The 19,911-nt window shown below is 44.1% G+C and overlaps 1 protein-coding gene across 1 annotated transcript in view; it reads left to right on the forward strand.

Annotated features, from left to right (window-relative positions):
• Positions 1–4,530: 4,530 nt before the first annotated feature.
• The window catches only part of gabra2b (gamma-aminobutyric acid type A receptor subunit alpha2b), a 31,482-nt gene continuing 16,101 nt past the window's right edge, over positions 4,531–19,911 (forward strand). Inside the window, exons 1-5 of the mRNA XM_080844138.1 lie at positions 4,531–4,624; positions 10,394–10,461; positions 15,040–15,260; positions 16,865–16,947; positions 19,364–19,501. Coding sequence (XP_080700264.1) covers positions 10,459–10,461; positions 15,040–15,260; positions 16,865–16,947; positions 19,364–19,501 — 445 coding nt within the window. The 5' untranslated portion in view covers positions 4,531–4,624; positions 10,394–10,458. The remainder of the gene's footprint in view (positions 4,625–10,393; positions 10,462–15,039; positions 15,261–16,864; positions 16,948–19,363; positions 19,502–19,911) is intronic.

Genomic DNA, 19,911 nt, shown 5'->3' on the forward strand with positions numbered 1-19,911 from the left:
GAGAACGGGGAGAAAAACGCAAACGTCTCACCACCGTCTCAGGTCACAGTTACTTTCACACAACATGCTAACGCTACGGCAAAACGCAACCCGACGTCTGGTCTGCAGGGCCTGGACGAGGCACGTTTAAATATTTAAGCTAGGACCGCGGGACACGTAGGCTAAATTAGAGTTTAATCGTTAGTGCTTGATCAATGAGGATCCTGAGGTGATTTAGAGGGAGGCAGGGAAATAAATCTCCCGACTTCACAGTTGGCCAGGAAGTGACCGCAGCACCACTTGTTTTTCTCAGACATCCATAGGAACAGGGTGAAAGCCAAGCCTGTCTGAGGGGAAGTGAGCATGGGGTTTGCAGTGAAACTGCTGGGCCCTGTGTGGCCACATCCATTCTGCAAGATGACGAAGATATTTGTTGGCAACCTGTACTTGCTCCATTAGGCTGACTGGCTGTCAGGGTTCTTTGATTTACTCCGCTTGGAAGTCATTGTGTGCGGGGCTTTATTTATGCGTCTGTCTTTCAACAATGCATAAATTCTGAGAACAGTGGAGGCAAGCAAACACATAAAATATTACAGCCTCCTCGGGAGCAAGGGAATGTTTATAGCAGATTTCGAAGATTAAGATGTTGGCCTGTGTCAGTGATTTCCCCAGTTCTCCAAGGATGCAGAACACTGCATATATGCACACACAGATAATATGCACACACACACAAACGCACGTAGGTACACAAACACATACAGTACGTGCACTGCCACACATCCATAAGCTGTCTCTTTCTCTCTTTCACACACACACACACACACACACACACACACACACACACACACACACACACACACACACACACACACACACAAACATTCACACACACACACACACACACACACATACACACACACACACACACACAAACATACACACACAGTACTTTAAAGGGGTTATTCGCATATTCTGAATTCAAAAATTGCATATCTGTTTTACACTGCACCCTCACAAATATACAGAATATCTTTCAGGTTTTTTTAGCAGACAAGAAATAAATATTTGTTTAACTTGTTTAACAACGACAATTCATATCCAATATATGAACTAGCCTATTTAACGTAACGTAGAACGAGATATCTCAGAATAATGTACATTCAGTCTTCATTTACTAATACATGGTTCTAATTAACCTATTTTGTATTCTACATATCTTGATTATAGATTGAATGTGGGGTGCACAGTATGTAACAGCAATATTCTATGTATTGTACATTTTTGGGGGTGGTTGCAGAATTGTATCCACCAGATCCGGTGTAATATCTGTAATTTGTTAACCAGCATATGCAGCTGGCTTAATTCTCTGCTGGGGCTTAAACCTCTTCATATCTCTGCAAAATGTAGGATCACTTCCATGTGTTCTTTATCATCACTATGATTACTTCACCATTTATGATTCAAAATACATCAGCAATCTCTCCGCTGTAATCATCATCACCATCGTCACCATCATCATGTTGTATTAACATTAAAACACCAATATCGTTTTGAATTATTGTGATGTTCCCATAGTAACAACTCATCACCATTACCTCATTCCGTCCTATATCTTTTGATTTGAAGGAAGGCACAAACCAATGAACACGCTGGCTTTAGGACCCTGTCGTTACCAGACGGCTCTTTCTTTGTAGTTTTTCTTCTTTCTCACGCGCAAAATATGTATTGTGGACTCAGCTTAGTAGAGGTGAAGCCTACCACTTAGTGCTGTGAGAGAGATTTAGGGTTAGGCAGAGTCAGGTGGATCATTATTATTTTTTAAGATTTGGAGATGTGGATCTCCAATTAGGAATGTGTGAGATCTGTACTGGAAGTATAATACGGCTCGCCCTCGTTTCAATTGCGCGCTCCCTTGAAATCTTCACCGAAACCTCACTGAAACCATCAGTGCCGTGAGCTGTTGGGCTCAACTTTCATACCTTCAGTGTTTCGATTCAGGGGGGAAATTAAAAAGGATAAACAGCTTATCCAACAGGTGAATATTTCGATACACTTATATGTGTTTTACTTATTTTCAGAGCTTACGAGACAACAATAAGCGCATCTTAAGATCTACATTACAGTGCATTTAAGAATATCCAAAGAGGTTGCCCACACGTGAGACCCACCACGAGCCGTGTTTGTTTGGGACGGAGGCGTTTGGTAAAAGAAATGATCTTGCAATGCTTAGAATTTCAGTGTCTGTGACAGTATTATCAAGTGGCCTTTGTTAACGTGTTGTAAATATTAATGTAATGTGTCTGCGCTTGTGATTGTGTACGTGAACGTGGAATCTGAGTTCACCGGAAAAGCCTGTGTTATTTTACATTTGCGTTTAAATAAATGGTACAAAGTGGGTAGTTCATAGCTATCAATAAGTGGAAATGTAGCTGGAACTGTAATAATTCAACCGCTTTCCTACGTTCCGCTCTGTTTTCTGTAGGTGTTCAAACCAGCAATGAGGGAGAGGGTGATCATACTCTTCCATCTGTTCTTCTGTCTGTACTTAATAGTGCATTTGCACACAAGGTAAGTGTTCGATTTATATTCAGTAAGAGTAGAAGAAGAGTAGAAGTGGACTTGACAGCGTCAGCCTATTCAGTTGGTCAAAATGGTTCATACGATTTTTGTTTTGATATACATTAATTAGGCTACATTTAATATTTTTTTGCTACATTGCGGAGTTGTTTGGCTGCGTTTAATATTTTTTTGTTTGTTTGTTTGTTTGAATGACAATCTTAGGCAGTATGTTGTCAAGTCCCGCACTCCCGGGACCTACACGTTTCCTCTAGGTGGAGGTAGATTACAGCTTCGATGAGACAGGGAGCGAAGTAGCCTACTGATTGTCGGGGAGAGCCCCGTTTCATTAAGTGTAAGTTAACTGCGTTTCTGTCAGATCTAGTACAGTCCCAGACACGCTGCACTATCATTGATCCTGCTGACCAAGCGGTAGGGTTGCGCGCATGAAATTCGCTTTGCAGTAGAGTTTACTTTGAGTTAAAGCCAGGGCTATCTGTTTGTATGCTACAAACGAACTTTTCGCAAGGTTAGGTTGGATATACAGAGGCTGACGGTATGATATTATAACAGTGATGAAAAGGCGGATGTAGACAGACAAACTTTCCTAAAAATAATTTAGCTTGCTTTTTTGTAATGTAAGTCTTTGCAAGTCAATGCAAGTTTAACCTTTAACTCTCCATAACAGAAATTCGCATACTTTACTTTGATTACAGAGAACATGAACAGACAACGCATGCTGTTTTTTGTTTACCATAAGGCTACTTCGTAAACTTGCTACCTTGCACCAACCACCCTGCAATCCTAGAGTTAATAACCCACACACACTTACCAACGTGGTCTCTCCGTTGGTCACCTCAAGCAGTCACAGAGAATCAGCATGAGTGCAAGGAGCATTTTACCTGAACAGATTACCTCTATTAAGATACCAGCTCGCCTGACCTCTAGCCAAGTTTACTACCCCGTTAGTTCTGTGAGTATCAAAAGGTCGGGGAATCAAATATCCAGTTGACATGACTTGTTTGTCATGTTTACCATTGTATTAGGCTACCTGACTGAACAGGTGAGGAGAAATAATTGTTTTGAAACACAAATTTGATCTGTTAATCATAAAACAGGACATCACATTCTGCAAGGATACAAATCTAGCATGCAGAATGTTAATTTGTTCTGTTTACATAAACAACCTTGATGACTAATGCCTATTAGCACAATTATCACAGTTTCATGGGAAATCATTCTAATTGATGGATGTTTAGTGGTACCCATATGGACAGAAATGGCTGAAATGAGAATCCATAACCTAGTGATTAAAATGAGGCCACCTGAAATGAAAAAAGATGTGCAGTTGTTGGGAACAGATCTATTGTATTGTATCCACTTCATCTATCTTTATCTATCGCTTTGGAAACCCCACCAAAACACATAACCAGTCACCAGTACACAGTGCATTATGCTAATTATGTATGTATACAGGCTGTTGGTCCACTAGCTTATTGCACAAACCTTGCTTGGGGGTACATAATTATCATTAATTAGCTGTGATTACGCCTCAGAATGTTGCAGCACATACAATCTTACCAGAAGTTCTGTGGGGATAATGAGACATGGAGAGCAGGCATTGTGCTTTGAAGAGCTTATGACCGACACATCAGCGTTCCCCGCTGGGAAGGAGGCTGTTCTAGGCAAGGGACACAGAGACACATTTCAGAAGGGTTTGACACGTTGTCAGATGCTTGCGTGTGAAGAGTATGCCCTGATTGATAATTTGAGCCTTGAGAAGGTGTTCCCCCTCTCTTTGTCGTACGCTGAGCTTATGACTGCTCAATAAATCAATAAAAAATAGGTTGCTGTTAAGCCAGCCAATAATGGCTATTGTCATGTCATTACAGGGTAATGATGACAGCATGACACACGTGTTTTTATGAACAAACGGTCAATACATATTCATGGGCGCTTTTTTTTTTTTTAAGGTCGGTTTCTGGCGACGCAAGTACAGATGCCTTCAAGAACAACATCACACTCTTCACACGGATCCTGGACAGACTTCTGGATGGCTACGATAACCGACTGCGACCTGGCCTTGGAGGTAAGAGTCTGAGTCTGAGTCTGCTGTGCTGGGTTAAGTTCATTTTGGCAGCGTCATTTTTAGTGCGCTCTGTTTATGCAACCACCATCCAGTTTATCAACCCAATGAGACCTGGTGATATCGTTCCCATTCGACACTTTCTTCACCACTGAAGCCAACTTGAACGACGGAAACGGTCTAGTTGTGTAAACACATGGTCTATACGAGAATTCTGTTACATTTAGCCGTGTGCCAAAAGCATCAGCTCAGAGTCAGGATGACCTAACATTATAAATAAGTAATGAGAAGAGTTTAAACACTGGCAAAGATGTGTGTTTTGACAGGAGCTGTAAACGGCGTTTATTATTTATAATCTCCCACTGCTGCATTTCATATCTCAGCAAAAAAAAAAAAAAAAAAGAATAGAAAAGCAAAAAATCTAGAAATTGGGTTTACTTTCCATTCCATGTCTCCACTGACTTGGCTGAGCCATTCATCTTCCTGTCTCGGCTTCATCCTGAACGTTGACCTGCGTTCTTTGACCCTATTTCCAGCCACACCATCAGCACTCTGGGTCATCATTACAGGATCTAGTGAGCTCCCCAGAGGCCTGTTGTTAGGTGATTGGCCACTGCCACCTGCGCTTGATCCATGGGATGAGAACAGGGAAAGGGTCAGTCTTAAGAGGAAAATCGGATTGGGAAAGGCATCCCAGAGCAGTGTTGTCAGCTGATTCAAGTATTTGAACTTACATTTCAGAGACATTACTTAAAGAGAAGTGACTACCCACCCCACCTCAGCTGTCAGCTGAATCAGACCAACCCCTGTTTCAATGATTATTTATTCCTTAAAGCGAGCGAGAGCAGATTAAATGGTTGCGATGAAGTCGCGGCCAAACTGTGCACATTAAAAGACACAAGCTCTCTCAGGAGGAGGAGGAGGAGGAGGCAAACAGACTGGAAGTGATTGGGTTTGTCTGGCAGGACGTCAGGCTCAAACCCTTACTCACCCTGACGCAGAGCTGCCCATCCGTCGGAGAAACCAATCAAAGTGTCACGAGCGCAAGAGTGACGAGTCATCCCCGGCAGAAGTAGCAACAGCAGCATCAGCAGCCGGCCGCGGGTGACTCAGGGGGGCTGGCAGCTCGTCCACACTCAAACCAGCACGGGCACAAACATGGCTGACATTTAAACCCCATGGTTAGAATCAGAATCGGAATCAGAATCAGATTGTATTGGCCAAGTAAGTTTGCACAAACAAGGAATTTGACTTGGTAAACTGGCTCTCAATGTGCTTACACAAAATATACATTACAACACAATACAAAACAAACAGTGCAATGGTCTATGACATTTAAGAAAGTATATACAGGAGCTGTGAATTGTTACAACAATAGTGCAAAGAAGAAGTGGAGAGTGCAAGAAGTGCAGGGATAAATATATATGCTACAGTGGATAAATATATATGTATGCTACTATGGGTTAGTTGTTCAGTAGTGAGACGGCGAGGGTTACGAAACTGTTTTTGTGTCTGGAGGTTAGAGCACGGTATTGTGGTCCTGGAAGAAGCACAGTTCCCTTCTTATCACCTCTGGTCTAAACATGCTTTTTTCCATATGCAGACTAAGTGGCATCTAAAATCTAAGTTACTCACATACCGAAAAGACATGTTCCTGCTTTCATAAGCACATTATTCATACAAGGAATGAATAATACAAGGCACTTGATTATTATATTCTTAAATCATTAACAGTGTTTGGAAATAATCTTCATCAAGTATTGTGGTCCTGGAGGTGTGCTGATTACATGAAACAAATGAATCTACTCAGCAGAGTCGCCCTCACCGCCTCACTCAACTTTGAAACAAAAGACTCCCATTCTCTGCCATGTATGATCATGTAGTGTACTAAAGAGCCAGTATTTATAGTACACAGGTACATAAACACTGTGTGCCCAGTTGTCATTCTGCACCCAACAATACTGTGGTAGTCATGGCAATTTGTTCATAAAGAAAGTAAGCTCTAGTCTTCTACTCACTCACTGCTGTGTGCTCTTCTGCTTTGAGTGTAGTGCACAGCATCTGTGATGTATCATATAGACAGACATAGATTAAGTTTACAGTGCTTGATGGTCTGCCAGGCAGCACATTTTGGTTAACTTCAAAGCACTCAGGGCTATGTGGACATATTGCCTATATGTCAGACTCATCTGAGACTGAATGTGCGTGCGTGCGTGTGTGTGTGTGTGTGTGTGTGTGTGTGTGTGTGTGTGGGAGGGCGTGTTGTAGAATCACTCTCTCCACATCAGGACTTGTCGGTTTCTGGCTCCCATAGGATTTCTTAATGCAGCCTTCCTCCTTTTCTTAATGGTCCTTAACAGTTCAGTTTTCAAGTGTCCCACAAGTATGCGAAACATATCAAAGGTAGTTTTTTTGTTGTTTTTATCTCCCTTTCCAGGCCTGAGATATGATATGACATGATAGAGTGATATTGGTGTGCATTTAGGAAAGGTTACTATGATATTGTGATTCTCTTCATGGTGGTTAGAGAGATGACTTATGCTATACCGCTTCATGTATCCTGTTATCAGTGCAAAGAGAGAGATTATCTGAGATTGCTCTGTAATTGCGACTTAAATATATCGAATTGATTGACAGACTGGGGAAGTTAAGTGTTATTATCCTCATCATCCAATCACCATGGTGATGGTCATAGCAGGGTGAGGGGGGGGTGTCCACAGGTCTGCCTTACCAACCACCAACCACCACCACCCACCACCACCACCACCACCACCCTGCCGGACTCAGATCGCTACGACAGCATTGCTGCCTCTGGATGATTAAGTCTTGCAGGCAAATCAGAGAGCAATCCCTCAGCATTGGGCGAGAGCTGCAGCTATCACCCCTGTTCAGGGATTTAATGCTCTAATAAAAAGCACATTTCAGGGCAGCACAGGCCAGCCTTTAATTATGATTTCGTCCTCAAGAGTAAGTATTGATTGAGCTGAAGGTGATTTTTGTCGCCGGCCTCCAGCCCAGCAGGTATTAGGCACCCAATCGCAGGATGATGATAAACAACATGAGAGGGGGGTCTGTTAATCGATGATAGGAAGTGAGTGATGGTGAGAAGCTGAACAGTAAACACTCCACACTCCTCCTGGGCCAGTGCACTGAACCGAGGCTCATACATGACATAATTACAGAAGCTCGGGGCACCTATGGTCACCTTGAAGAGAACATTGTTTTAAATGGTTTCCAACGTGGAATGCAGAGAATGTGCTTCGGAGAGCACTTTAAAAAGAAAAAAAAAAGACAAATGAGCTGCTCTAATTTACCATCCCTGTCCAATCAGTGGAGAAAAAAAGTGCACGCATTGTAAAAGCTGAGCTGGCCTGGAGGGCGGGTGTTATTCATTATTATTTAAGACTTAAATGAATGCTGGCATGCTATCAGCCATGAGCTGGAGTGGGATCATTAGTCCTCGAGGGGGGGGGTTTGCCAGCGCGGGTGAATTGGCAGAAGGTGAGAGAGGTTCAGGTGTCAGCGTCTGTCAGCTGTGTGAGGTGAAGCGCAGGCAAGGTGCATTACCCTGTGTGTGGTGCTCCAATCTGGTTAGCCTCCTGCAAAAACCTCCCCCCATTTGCCATCAAAATACCACCCCCTCTCCAAGTCAAGCTAACTCAACCCAACCCCCATCCAACGCCTCGAGAGCCTCGGTGCCCGTGCTGTCCCACAAGAACCTGGCCGCCAGTGGTAATTTAAATTCTGCAACCTCCTTCGGCTCGTCTTCCCCCTCTGTCTGAGGGTTAGAAAGCGTAAACGTTTCAGATTCGCTTTTCTTTCTGAAAGTGGGAGTTCTCCTGCGTCGTCTCGTCTTGTTTCGTCCCCCCAATCGTTGTTGTTTCTCCAGCAAACCCTCAATTTGACTTGGAGAGAAACAGCGCACATGTCATCTGTATTACAGTTAAAAAGCGTAAACGTTTCAGATTCGCTTTTCTTTCTGAAAGTGGGAGTTCTCCTGCGTCGTCTCGTCTTGTTTCGTCCCCCCAATCGTTGTTGTTTCTCCAGCAACCCCTCAATTTGACTTGGAGAGAAACAGCGCACATGTCATCTGTATTACAGTTAAAAAGCATCAACGTTTCAGATTCGCTTTTCTTTCTGAAAGTGGGAGTTCTCCTGCGTCGTCTCGTCTTGTTTCGTCCCCCCAATCGTTGTTGTTTCTCCAGCAAACCCCTCAATTTGACTTGGAGAGAAACACAGCGCACATGTCATCTGTATTACAGTTAAAAAGCATCAACGTTTCAGATTCGCTTTTCTTTCTGAAAGTGGGAGTTCTCCTGCGTCGTCTCGTCTTGTTTCGTCCCCCCAATCGTTGTTGTTTCTCCAGCAAACCCCTCAATTTGACTTGGAGAGAAACACAGCGCACATGTCATCTCCATCTGTGCTGGCAGATTTGGATATTTCTGGGCATATATGAATACTAAAGGGTGAGGGGGAGAAAGGGGAAAGAACAGAGGCATCAAGGTCTTTCAACACAGTTCTGAGGGTTCTCTGCCATGCATAAACCACCCTACGTTACATTTCTATTAATAAAACACACTAGCAACCTCGGGCATTGAATGCACTCTAGATTTTGTTAATAGTAAATTGCATCAAAATCCCTGAAGGCATTTTGTATTTAAGCTTTGTGTGTGCAACATTCTTTTATTTAGTATTAGGTTAGGAACGTGTGTTTGTGTGTGTGTGCGTGTGTGTGTGTTTCTTTTGTTTGCAAGGTAAGCAGGTCATATTTCTTCATAAGGCAATTAAGTGACAACAGTCATTAGTTGTCTTGTTCCAACCTTTCATTCCCTCCCCACGTCTTTAAATCACTCTGGGGAAGTCGATGGTTGGACGCCGCCTCCATTATTAAATGAAATAGATGGCCCCTTGCTACTGGGAGTGTCTGGTTTAGCATACACATGCCTACACATAAGCTCAAACAGACAAATACACACATACATACATACATACACACACACACACACACACACACTCATAAACACATGCATGGACACATACACACATATGTGTAGACAGACAGAAGAGCTTGCTTAGAGAAATGAGTCCAAGTGTCAGCATGGATGGGAATATTGCTTGTTTCATTTGATGAATATGGGTTCGTAAATGAATAACTGATCCATTTTATTGTGGGGGGTAGATATTTTTCAGCCCTCCATCCTGTCATCTGCGGAGGAGCTCTAGGTCACTCTGTCTTGCTTGATAGCACTTTGTTTAGCTTAATGAACAGATCTGTACGATGGAGGAGAGTCTGGGCGGACGGGAAGAAATAGATCTGTGCCATGAAGGAGAGTCTGGACCGAGGGGAGGATAAATGGGGTAGGAGTGGGGGGAGTGTGTGTGTGTGTGTGTGGGGGGGGGGGGGGGTTGTAGAGTGAGTTCTCTGGATCAGGCAAACATTGGAGAAAACCTTTTCATGACAAACATAACAGCAGGCTGAGGGAACCACATAAAAGGTGCACAGAGTGGCTTTCAAAACAAAATAAGTCCAATTCTGCTGTAAGGGTAACAAAGGCGAGATTGAGAGTTGCAACCGTTTATATGAAATTGCCCGTTGTCATGGACAACAAACTGGCGAGCGAAGGCTTGCGAAGGGACTGTGTGATTGTGTGAGTGCAGCAGAAAATTGAAACACTTGAAAGTTGTTTCGAGTTTCAGGGACAAAAGGCAGAAAATAAGTTGACGTTTTTCTTTCTTTTCTTGCCCTTGCCTTTTCTCCCACTGTAATTTCAGATCGGGTAACCGAGGTGACAACAAACATCTATGTCACCAGCTTTGGCCCGGTGTCAGACACAGACATGGTAAGACTTCTCCCTGCTTTTCTAACGTTACCTCTGTGATGATGTGTTTGAAGGCCTAAAACTCTCCTGCTGAATCTCTCATGTTAAACCATACATAGTTAATATATATTTACATATAATATAATATACTGGTATATATATGGGCTCTGTAAAGCGCCTTAAGACAATGTTATTGTTTTATAAAATTGAATTGGATATAATAAGTGAATAAATAATCAATTAATTCATAAAGAAGTGCATACATCAAGTACTAAGGAAGAGATTAGTGCAATGTAAAAACAACAAAAGAGAAACCCCATAAACATTATCTACTGTAGTGTCCCAAGTAAAAGCACTTACAGTGACTTTCGAGTGGAGCTTAACGTATAATTCCCTCTCTCTCTCTTTGTGTGTGTTCTTTGGTGGATAGTTCTTTAGTCATGTCTCAGTGAAATTTGTGGCACAATAACGAGAGGCAGTGAAGTGAAGGAGAGTCAGACAGTTCTCATATCCTGAATGTGGAACACTCCTCACCTGTAGTCTTGAAAAGAAAGAGCTTTTCTGGCATCTGACAGCCCCTGCGCAACAGTTCATTTGATTTTTAATTTCAGATAAAACAGGACGTGTATTATTTCCACACACACACAAACACACACACACCGCTAGACACACACACACACACACATACACACACACCCACAAACACACACACATCTAGCTACATTATTAATTTCAGCTATGGAGCTATAGGGCAGGAGATCTCGATATTAGAGCACTTAACTTCTTAATTCACTCGGATGATCCTTTCGGTGTTATCCTCGACTTCGCAGCGCAACAGAGGGAAGTATCTGGATTGCCCTCTAAACAAACTGAGGGTGCTGCTAATTGCTCCTAATGGGAAGAGCTGTCAGTGGCAAGGGAAGGAGACCCTAAGTGACTCGCTCCGCGCCGTAGCTGTCTTCAGAAGATGATCCAGACCTCTAGAGTTGTCTGGTGATGCGTCAGTAAGATTGTAGATCAGACCATTTTTTACCAGACGTGAGATGCTGTAAATGTACTCTAAAGTCTCAAACACAGTGTTCCTATAACCTGACCGGACCATTTTTGACCAGTCGTGAGTTGCTGTATATATACTGCACAGTGTCCAACACTATGTTCCTATAACCTGTGTCAGTAATGATTTTTTTCAATAACAGCATTCATATAGTTATCTCCTTCTCTCCTCCCTTCCCGGCTGACAATGAGGTTCTGCTCAAGGTTTTTTCCTGTTAAAAGGGAGATTTTCCTTGCCCTCATCACCTTGCTCTTGGGGGTTTAGGCTCTGGCACAATTCTAGTTGTTATTGAATTGAATTGAATTGAATTGAATTGAATTGAATTGAATTGAATTGAATTGAATTGAATTGAATTGAATTGAATTGAATTGAATCGAATTGAATTGAATTGAATATTTCAAGGAATGTTAAGGGTGTCGTGTGTCTGATTTCTGGATCATCCAGAAGCATCTTCTCTTTACCAGACGTGTGCCGTGCCAGTAATATGTGTATACCTCCATGAACACGTTAACTCCACCCCTAAGCCCACTTGCTTGATGGTGCTGCGGCACGCTTCCCCTAAGCCTTCCCGTTTTCTTTGTGAGTGGATGTTCCTTATTGTGGTTTATTCAGAGGGGAGAGGATGTAGCCTGTGTTCCTTTGTGATGCCCTGGAAGTGGGTAAAAGAGATAAGCCATATGTGGCGTCTGTCCTATTGTGTGACTGGCGCCCTCCTCTCACAGCTCATCTCATCCACTGACTCGTCTCGTTCCGTCCCTCGTCGGATAGATGTATGCCTTCTCCTCTCGCACTTTGATGCATTTTTCATTCATTTTCAAAGGGCGAAATTGGCCCCTCTTTTTTGAACAGCCCTGTGGTAAGTTCTGCCTTGCTCATATATATATCGCACCTTACTCCATTTCGCACTCGGAGAGGGTATCAGTCATCCGTTTACTGCCACTGAAATGGATTCTGTCCCCCATCCAGGGGTCGCGTACTAGTCCTCATTCCTGATGCAGTATTAGATCTATTGAATAATTAAAAAGTCTATTTTTCTTTTAAAGTCATTTTTGAAGAGAACGGGCCCCTCCATGTTTTTGGCGTGCTCTTTATTTCCTCGCAGGCGGCGGTGTCAATAAATCATCTTCAGCCTACACAAAATGATCCTCTCAGTCACGCAAAGCTTTCTGTCCCCCCTAGTCCGCTCCAGACGCAACACACAAAAGCATTCATCAGTCATCGGCTCTTCTCTATACACACACCTATTAACCGGCGTGTGTTCGAAATGGCTTACTCAATGAATCTTAGCAGCTGATGAATGACTTTCCCCATAGCTTTCTCAAAACAGTTTTTATGTTTTGAAGTATTCCAAAGACAGGTACTAACTAGGCTTCACCCATCTTGAATATTGGCTCAATGCACACACCGGATTCATTTTAAACAGTCCACATAGTGGACCCAGAGGTACTTAACCACGCAGATAAACCGATGAAGAAATCTGGGCTACTTAACAAGACATGCTTGCCCTGCAGTTTCCAGTGAAAGTGTTTTAATCATCAACAGAGAAGGGGTACTGAAAGCAGATGAGGAACAATGGAGCAGGCTCAATTCTGGCCCAGATCTGGCTCTGATCCGGTTCGGCTCCGGCTCTGGACCGGCGGCGATTAGTCTCATCAGGCCGTTATCTGTTTCAGAGAGCACCTCTCTGCGGCCGTTTTGCCAGTTTAACAAAGCTTAATGAGGCGTGAATCTATGGCATTTTGTAAACAACCTCGAAGAGGTTATGGGCGCAATTTAGCAAAGCCCTGCTTTCCTTGCAGAGTAACGGGCACGCTCCAGGTGCCTTGTCGCCCCCCCCCCCCCCCCCCCCCGTCATTACGAGTGATCATTTGACCGTGCTGCCTTTCCTATGGCTGGATGACTCATTTCAAAGGGACACGCTCTCTCTGTTTTCATCTCCTCTCGATAAAGCTCCTCTTTCTGCTGCGTGGACTGATTACAGTACTTCTACTCTCCATACCACAGCTGTCTGAATGTCCAAAGTCCCTCACCAATAAGCTTCAGATAAAGTCCCTCGTCCCTTACCCTCCACCCCCACCGCCCCCCCCCCCCCTCCCCGCCCACCCCGCCCACCCCTCCCTTCCCATTAGAATGTCTTCTTTGTCTTTGTCTCTCTGCGATAGCGCCTCAGCCATTCATCGGGCTGCACTGGCGGCCAAAGCCGGGATGAAAAATGCCTAAGCTCCTCTAGTCTCTTAAGATGCTGTCATCCACATGTATGATAAAGACTCATGCACCTCCGGCGGCAGCCCCCCTGCCTGGTGCAGGTCATGATGGATGTGCGGCTGCTTTTGTCTCCTTTCGGCCTCGGCTCGGCGAGGGACCCCCTGCTGCTGTTGTTGCTGTTGCTGCTGCGGCTGCTGCTGATGATGCTGAGGCTGATGCTGAGGCTGATGCTGAGGCTGATGCTGAGGCTGATGCTTTTCTTTATTTTGGCGATACAAGGGAGAAAAGACACATTTGCACACCAACACAAACAAAGAGAGAGTTTAGGTTTTATAATATAATAATATAATATAAAAATATAATAATTTGTAATAATGATGGCCAAAAAAAAGCAGTTTTGGGGGGAAATGGTGAAGAATTCCATTAAAAAGTAGATTTACACCACAATATGCAGAAGGAGATACGCTCTAGTTTCACTATATATATACAGACACATGCATACACAAATATGGCCACACGAGTACACATGAACACACATGCACATATGGGCACACAAACCCACATATGCACGCACGCACAAACACACAGGCTGCCATCATGCCTATTAATGCCGGTTGCCCCTGAGCCAATCAGAGAGCCTGTGAGAATGGAACTTAGAGAAAGAGGACGAGAATGAGGAGGAGGGCAGAGTGGGGGTGGGGATGAGGACAAGGAGGAGGAGGAGGAGGAGGAGGGTGAGGGGGATAGAAGGGCAAAGAGGGGACTTGGCTTGTTTGGCTTCTGGATTGCATTCTTGGCCCCGGGGCCCGCAGACCCGGCACAAGGGGTCGGTTGGGGACACGTCAGGCGCATAAAGAGCGAGGCCGGAGAGCACGCACCAGATTGCACCTGTTAAATAACCCCCGCCGTGCCCCCCCCCCTGCCCCCTCTCCCCTCATAAAAAGGCCAATTTTCCTGTGCGCTGCTTCACTGCCCCCAGTAGTGCCGTTTGCGTAACGGGTGACACTGAGCGTGTGCTTTTTTTTTATGGACTGGAGCAGGTCTTTGTAGCCGCTGAAGAAAGTGTACATGACAGCGTGTTTGTTTTTTTATGCTGTGTGCTGTAACATGGAGCAGTGCTCGCTAATGGCACACACATAAAGCTGCAGGCAGCACAGACTGGAGGGAATATTAAGGGGGTGGGAGGTGATAGCAGGTAATAATAGCAGGAGGAATGTTAGCGAAAAAGATGATTTTAGAAGGGCGTTTTTTTGTGTGGTGTTGTCATAGCAGCTGTTACCGTGGTGCTGGTGCATCGTCATGGCAAAGACTTAGTAAAGGCCTGCTGTTTGACCTGACAGGAATACACGATAGATGTCTTCTTCCGACAAAGCTGGAAGGATGAGAGGCTCAAGTTCGATGGGCCCATGAACATCCTGCGCCTTAACAACCTCATGGCCAGCAAGATTTGGACACCAGACACCTTCTTCCACAATGGCAAGAAATCGGTGGCCCACAACATGACGATGCCCAACAAACTGCTGAGAATCCAAGATGACGGCACCCTACTGTACACTATGAGGTAATGTGTAGATGACAGAGCTAACCTCACACACCTTTCTCTACACTATGAGGTAATGTGTAGATGACAGAGCTAACCGCTAACCTCACACACCCTACTCTACACTATGAGGTAATGTGTACATGGCAGATCTAACCTCACAAACCCTACTCTACACTCTGAGGTAAGCTGTAGATGACAGAGTTAACCTCACTGTTGGGAGCAGTTGGTGCATGGGTGTGTGTGTGTGTGTATGTGTGTGTGTGTGTGTGTGTGTGTGTGTGTGTGTGTGTGCGCGCGTGTGCGTGTAAGTGTTCTTCTCCATAGTCTATGCGAGGAGGTATAACACCAAATCAAAAGACTGATCAAGGTGTATGTACATGAGTAGACAGGTAACCTAGAGGGCCTTTTACGATATGTGGAGAAAATATCCATTAGTTTGGCCCCTGCCATGTACATATCAAGCCAGCTTCTCGGCTCACCATCCATTATGCAGTATTGTCCAAGCCAGATCAGATAGTTGATTCAAGTACCGGATGGGCTTTTATGTGCTTAAGAAGGCATTTGCCTGGGAGTAGGTCTCCTGACTTAGGTAATTCTGTGTGTCTGCAGTGCGTGTGTGTGCGTGTGTGTGTGTGTGTGTGTGTGTGTGTGTGTGTGTGTGTGTGTGTGTGTGTGTGTGCGTGTGCGTGTGTGTGTGTGTGTGTGTGTGTGTGTGTGTTTGTGTGTGTGTGCACTGTAATATAATATAATTGGATAAAAGCATCTGTGTTTGTGTGTGTGTGCACTGTAATAATAATATAATTGGATAAAAGCATCTGCCAAATGAATGTTTGAGCACCCTAAAGTGCAGTAACACACTCGCCTATTCAAAAAGTATTTTGACTGTAATGGGAACATGCTTTTGTTTGATCCTTGCTTAACACGTAAAGTGCACCCCACCCGGACTCCATCCTTACCTTCATTCTCTATCCCAACCACCCCCCCCCCCCCCCCCCCCCCCCCATCTCTTTCTCTCTCCTCCTCGTCTGCCACCTGAAATTGCTTTCTCTCCCCTTAATTCTGCCAGGGCTAAAGCTGAACATTTTTAAAGCGCTCCTGAAACAATAGTGGAGTGATTTAGTGAAGAACTGGTGGCAGGCCGTAACATGTGACAGCGGCTATCATTCAGAGTAGTGAGCCTCTGTAGGTGTCACGGAGGGACATTGTGCCACCGGTCGAATCGACTGACTTCAGAGGGAGGGAGTCAGAGGAAGTTTTCCCTCAGAGTTATGCAGATATGTATGTGTGTGTCCAATAGACAAGATGCTCCTCATCTTCTGCTCAATTTTTTCTCTCTCCTTTTTCCATCTTCTCTCTTTCTCTTTCCTCCTCTTTCTCTCATTCCACCATTTCCCTCTGGTTTTCTAAAGTCCTTTTATAAACTAACTTAACTAGCTTAATATTTGAAAACACATAGTACTGTTGTCTTCCATCCACACTAAAGCTTTTTTCCGACAGCAGAAACTATACTTTTTATTTTGAAAACACTCTCTGAGGTGCAGAACTCTGACGTTCCCCCATTTTCCCTCTTTCTTTCTTTCTTTCTTTCTTTCTTGCTTTTGCTCTTTCTCTTCCTGCCACAGGTTGACCGTGCATGCAGAGTGTCCAATGCACCTCGAGGACTTTCCTATGGACTTCCATTCCTGCCCGCTCAAATTTGGCAGCTGTAAGGATCCTATGCACACTACTTTCAGAAGCATAATGCTATGATACGAGTTCAATTAAAGTTTATCCGTATCTTCCCTAATGTTTATACAACCTTAATGAATTTTAGTGAGGTTTATGCTCCTCATAATTTCTGTAAAAGACAGGTTTACTCCATGCACCGTGGTCAATTTCATAGACCCAGCTTGAAGTATTAAACATCTATCTCAATGTTAGAGATCTATATGCCTTGACAGGGTCTGTTATGAAAATAAGATCGATATTAAAAGTTCATTATTCATCCCATAAAAACGATCAAATCAGGGCGGAAATGCAGACCTGGCAGTTCCTGATAGTGTTAACATCTCCCAAACAACCGAAGTGGGGCTAATTTGTAACAGGGTCCCGACTTCAGGTGTCAGATTGAGTGAATGCATCCTTTAATGTGTGTGAGTGAATATCTCTCTCGCTCTCTCTCTCCCTCTCTCTCTCTCTCTCCCGCTCTCTCTCTCTCACCCTCTCTCTCTCTCTTTAGTGTAAGAGAAGGCGCTGAGAGGGAAGAAAAAAAGAATCATTCTCTAGTGGGTTGATGAGTCACCACTTGGCAGCGCTAAGTCTAATATTCTCTGCCATTTGAGATACATCATATTTAGCAAGGGGTGTGGGAGGGAAGGATTGGAAGGAAGGGAGGGAGAAAGAGAGGAAGGAAGGAAGGAAAGAGAGAAAGCGAGGGACCGCTGGGGTGCCGTAGATGCGACCCTCCTGGAACGCCAGGCCATAATCAAACAGACGCGGTGATAAATCAGAGGCAAACGAGTGCCCTATTCAGTGGTATTTAAAACTGAGTTATTATCAGGCCCTGTTTATTCATGACGCCTGCTGAGAAAAAGTAATGAGTTGGAATTACTCCTCCTGCGCTTCCTGTCTGCTGTGAGGCCTGGGTTGAACCGCTTGTCGTCTGGTTCAAGTCAAGACACTGAACTTTCTCTCGCATGTTTCAGTGGAAACTAAAAAAGAAAACTTTGTCTTGCCTTGTTCAGTGCAGACTCTAAACTTTTTCCTGTCTGGTTCAAGATGCTGACACAAGTGTTTTTTTTGTTTGGTTGGTGTGGTGTTCTCCACACACAAGTAATCTTGAGGATTTTAATTTGGTGCGTGTATATGTATACTGGTTTATATGTTATGGAGGTCTCATATTGCATATAAGGAAAAGAATGGGGACTCCGCAGATGGATAGCCAGTATTCAGCGGATTCTACTTTCAATAAAGTTGTGAATTTGAACACTCGTGAACATATTTGTTTTTGTTAATTAGGCAGCAAAAATAGAGCGGAACTAGTGAGAGGTTTTGTGCGTGGAAGGACCGTCTAACAGAAAATGGCCACTTAAAGGGAGCTTTTGGAAACTGCACCAAGAAGATGCTGCAGCACTTCAAGCATCAGGTTCCAACATTCTCAAGCATAAGGTTCCAGTGTTCTGAAGCATGAGGTTCCAGCATTCTCAAGGATGAGGTTCCAGCATTCTCAAGCATGAGGTTCCAGCGTTCTCAAGCCGAGGTTCCAGTGTTCTGAAGCATAAGGTTCCAGCATTCTCAAGCATGAGGCCACGATTCCATCACCACCACCCTCCCACCGCTCCCCAGCAAGATGACGAATGCAACGCTCTCCAGCTTCAGCCAGATGAAGGTTGCAATGATCCCCAGTTCTGGTTCAAGAGAAGAGACCGTTGTGCACCATCAAGGTGCCTGGCTGATGCAGTCTAGGACATCGACACTGTTCAGACTGTGGACTGTGGACTGGTCAGACTGTGGACTGGTCAGACTGTGGACTGGTCAGACTGTGGACTGGTCAGACTGTGAACTGGTCAGACTGTGGACTGGTCAGACTGTGGACTGTGTTGGAACATGCCAGCAAATTGTGCGCTGAAAAGTGATCCAATGAACAAAATCAAGAGCCAATCCAATTGGAAGGCACATTTACAGCGAGGAACTTGCTGATTGCTGATCCTGCCTTGAAGGGTAATAACTGGATCAGCCAGTTCAAACTAGATGCCTACATGGATAGTTTCCTTGTGTAGTGAGATGCCTACATGGATATCTTCCTTGTGTAGTGAGATGGTTACTCAGAGCTTGTTTGTGTCTTCTAGATGCCTACATGGATATCTTCCTTGTTTAGTGAGATGGTTACTCAGAGCTTGTTTGTGTCTTCTAGATGCCTACATGGATATCTTCCTTGTTTAGTGAGATGCCTACATGGATATCTTCCTTGTGTAGTGAGATGCCTACATGGATAGTTTCCTTGTGTAGTGAGATGCCTACATGGATATCTTCCTTGTGTAGTGAGATGGTTACTCAGAGCTTGTTTGTGTCTTCTAGATGCCTACATGGATATCTTCCTTGTTTAGTGAGATGCCCACTCAGAGTTTGTTCGTGTTTTCCAGATGCCTACACCATGTCAGAGGTCAGCTATGAGTGGACTCCCAACACAACAGTGGTGGTAGAAGGGGAGAGTTCCCGGCTCAACCAGTATGATCTGCTCGGACAGACCGTGGGACAGGAGACCATCAAGTCCAGCACAGGTGAGATAACACACTAATGAAAGCACGTGGCAGCATGTTTACGCTTTAGGTTTTTTCCCCAACGGATATGAATTATGGATTTGGTACCTAAAGAAATAACATTCGATTTATAGCCTCCTAGTTACACTGTTGTTACACAATTAAGTTCAGCGTTATTCAGTAATGATCTATCTGTAATGATCTATCTGTAATGCCACCAGGAGAGTCTGTACTTGTGTGTGTATATATAATAATCCAAACCTCATCCCGGATCTTAATCTTAGGATATGTAATCTTAATCATATACAGTATGACAGTATTCATTGGTACACCATTGTGCACTTAACTGTGTAATTACAAATTAACAGCAGCACAGTAATATAATCCTCTTCGTTGCATGAAATGTGTTTTGTTTATGTAGGTATTTGTGT

The sequence above is a fragment of the Sprattus sprattus genome (genome assembly GCF_963457725.1).
Source record: "Sprattus sprattus genome assembly, chromosome: 8".
In the NCBI taxonomy this organism is placed as follows: Eukaryota; Metazoa; Chordata; class Actinopteri; order Clupeiformes; family Clupeidae; genus Sprattus; species Sprattus sprattus.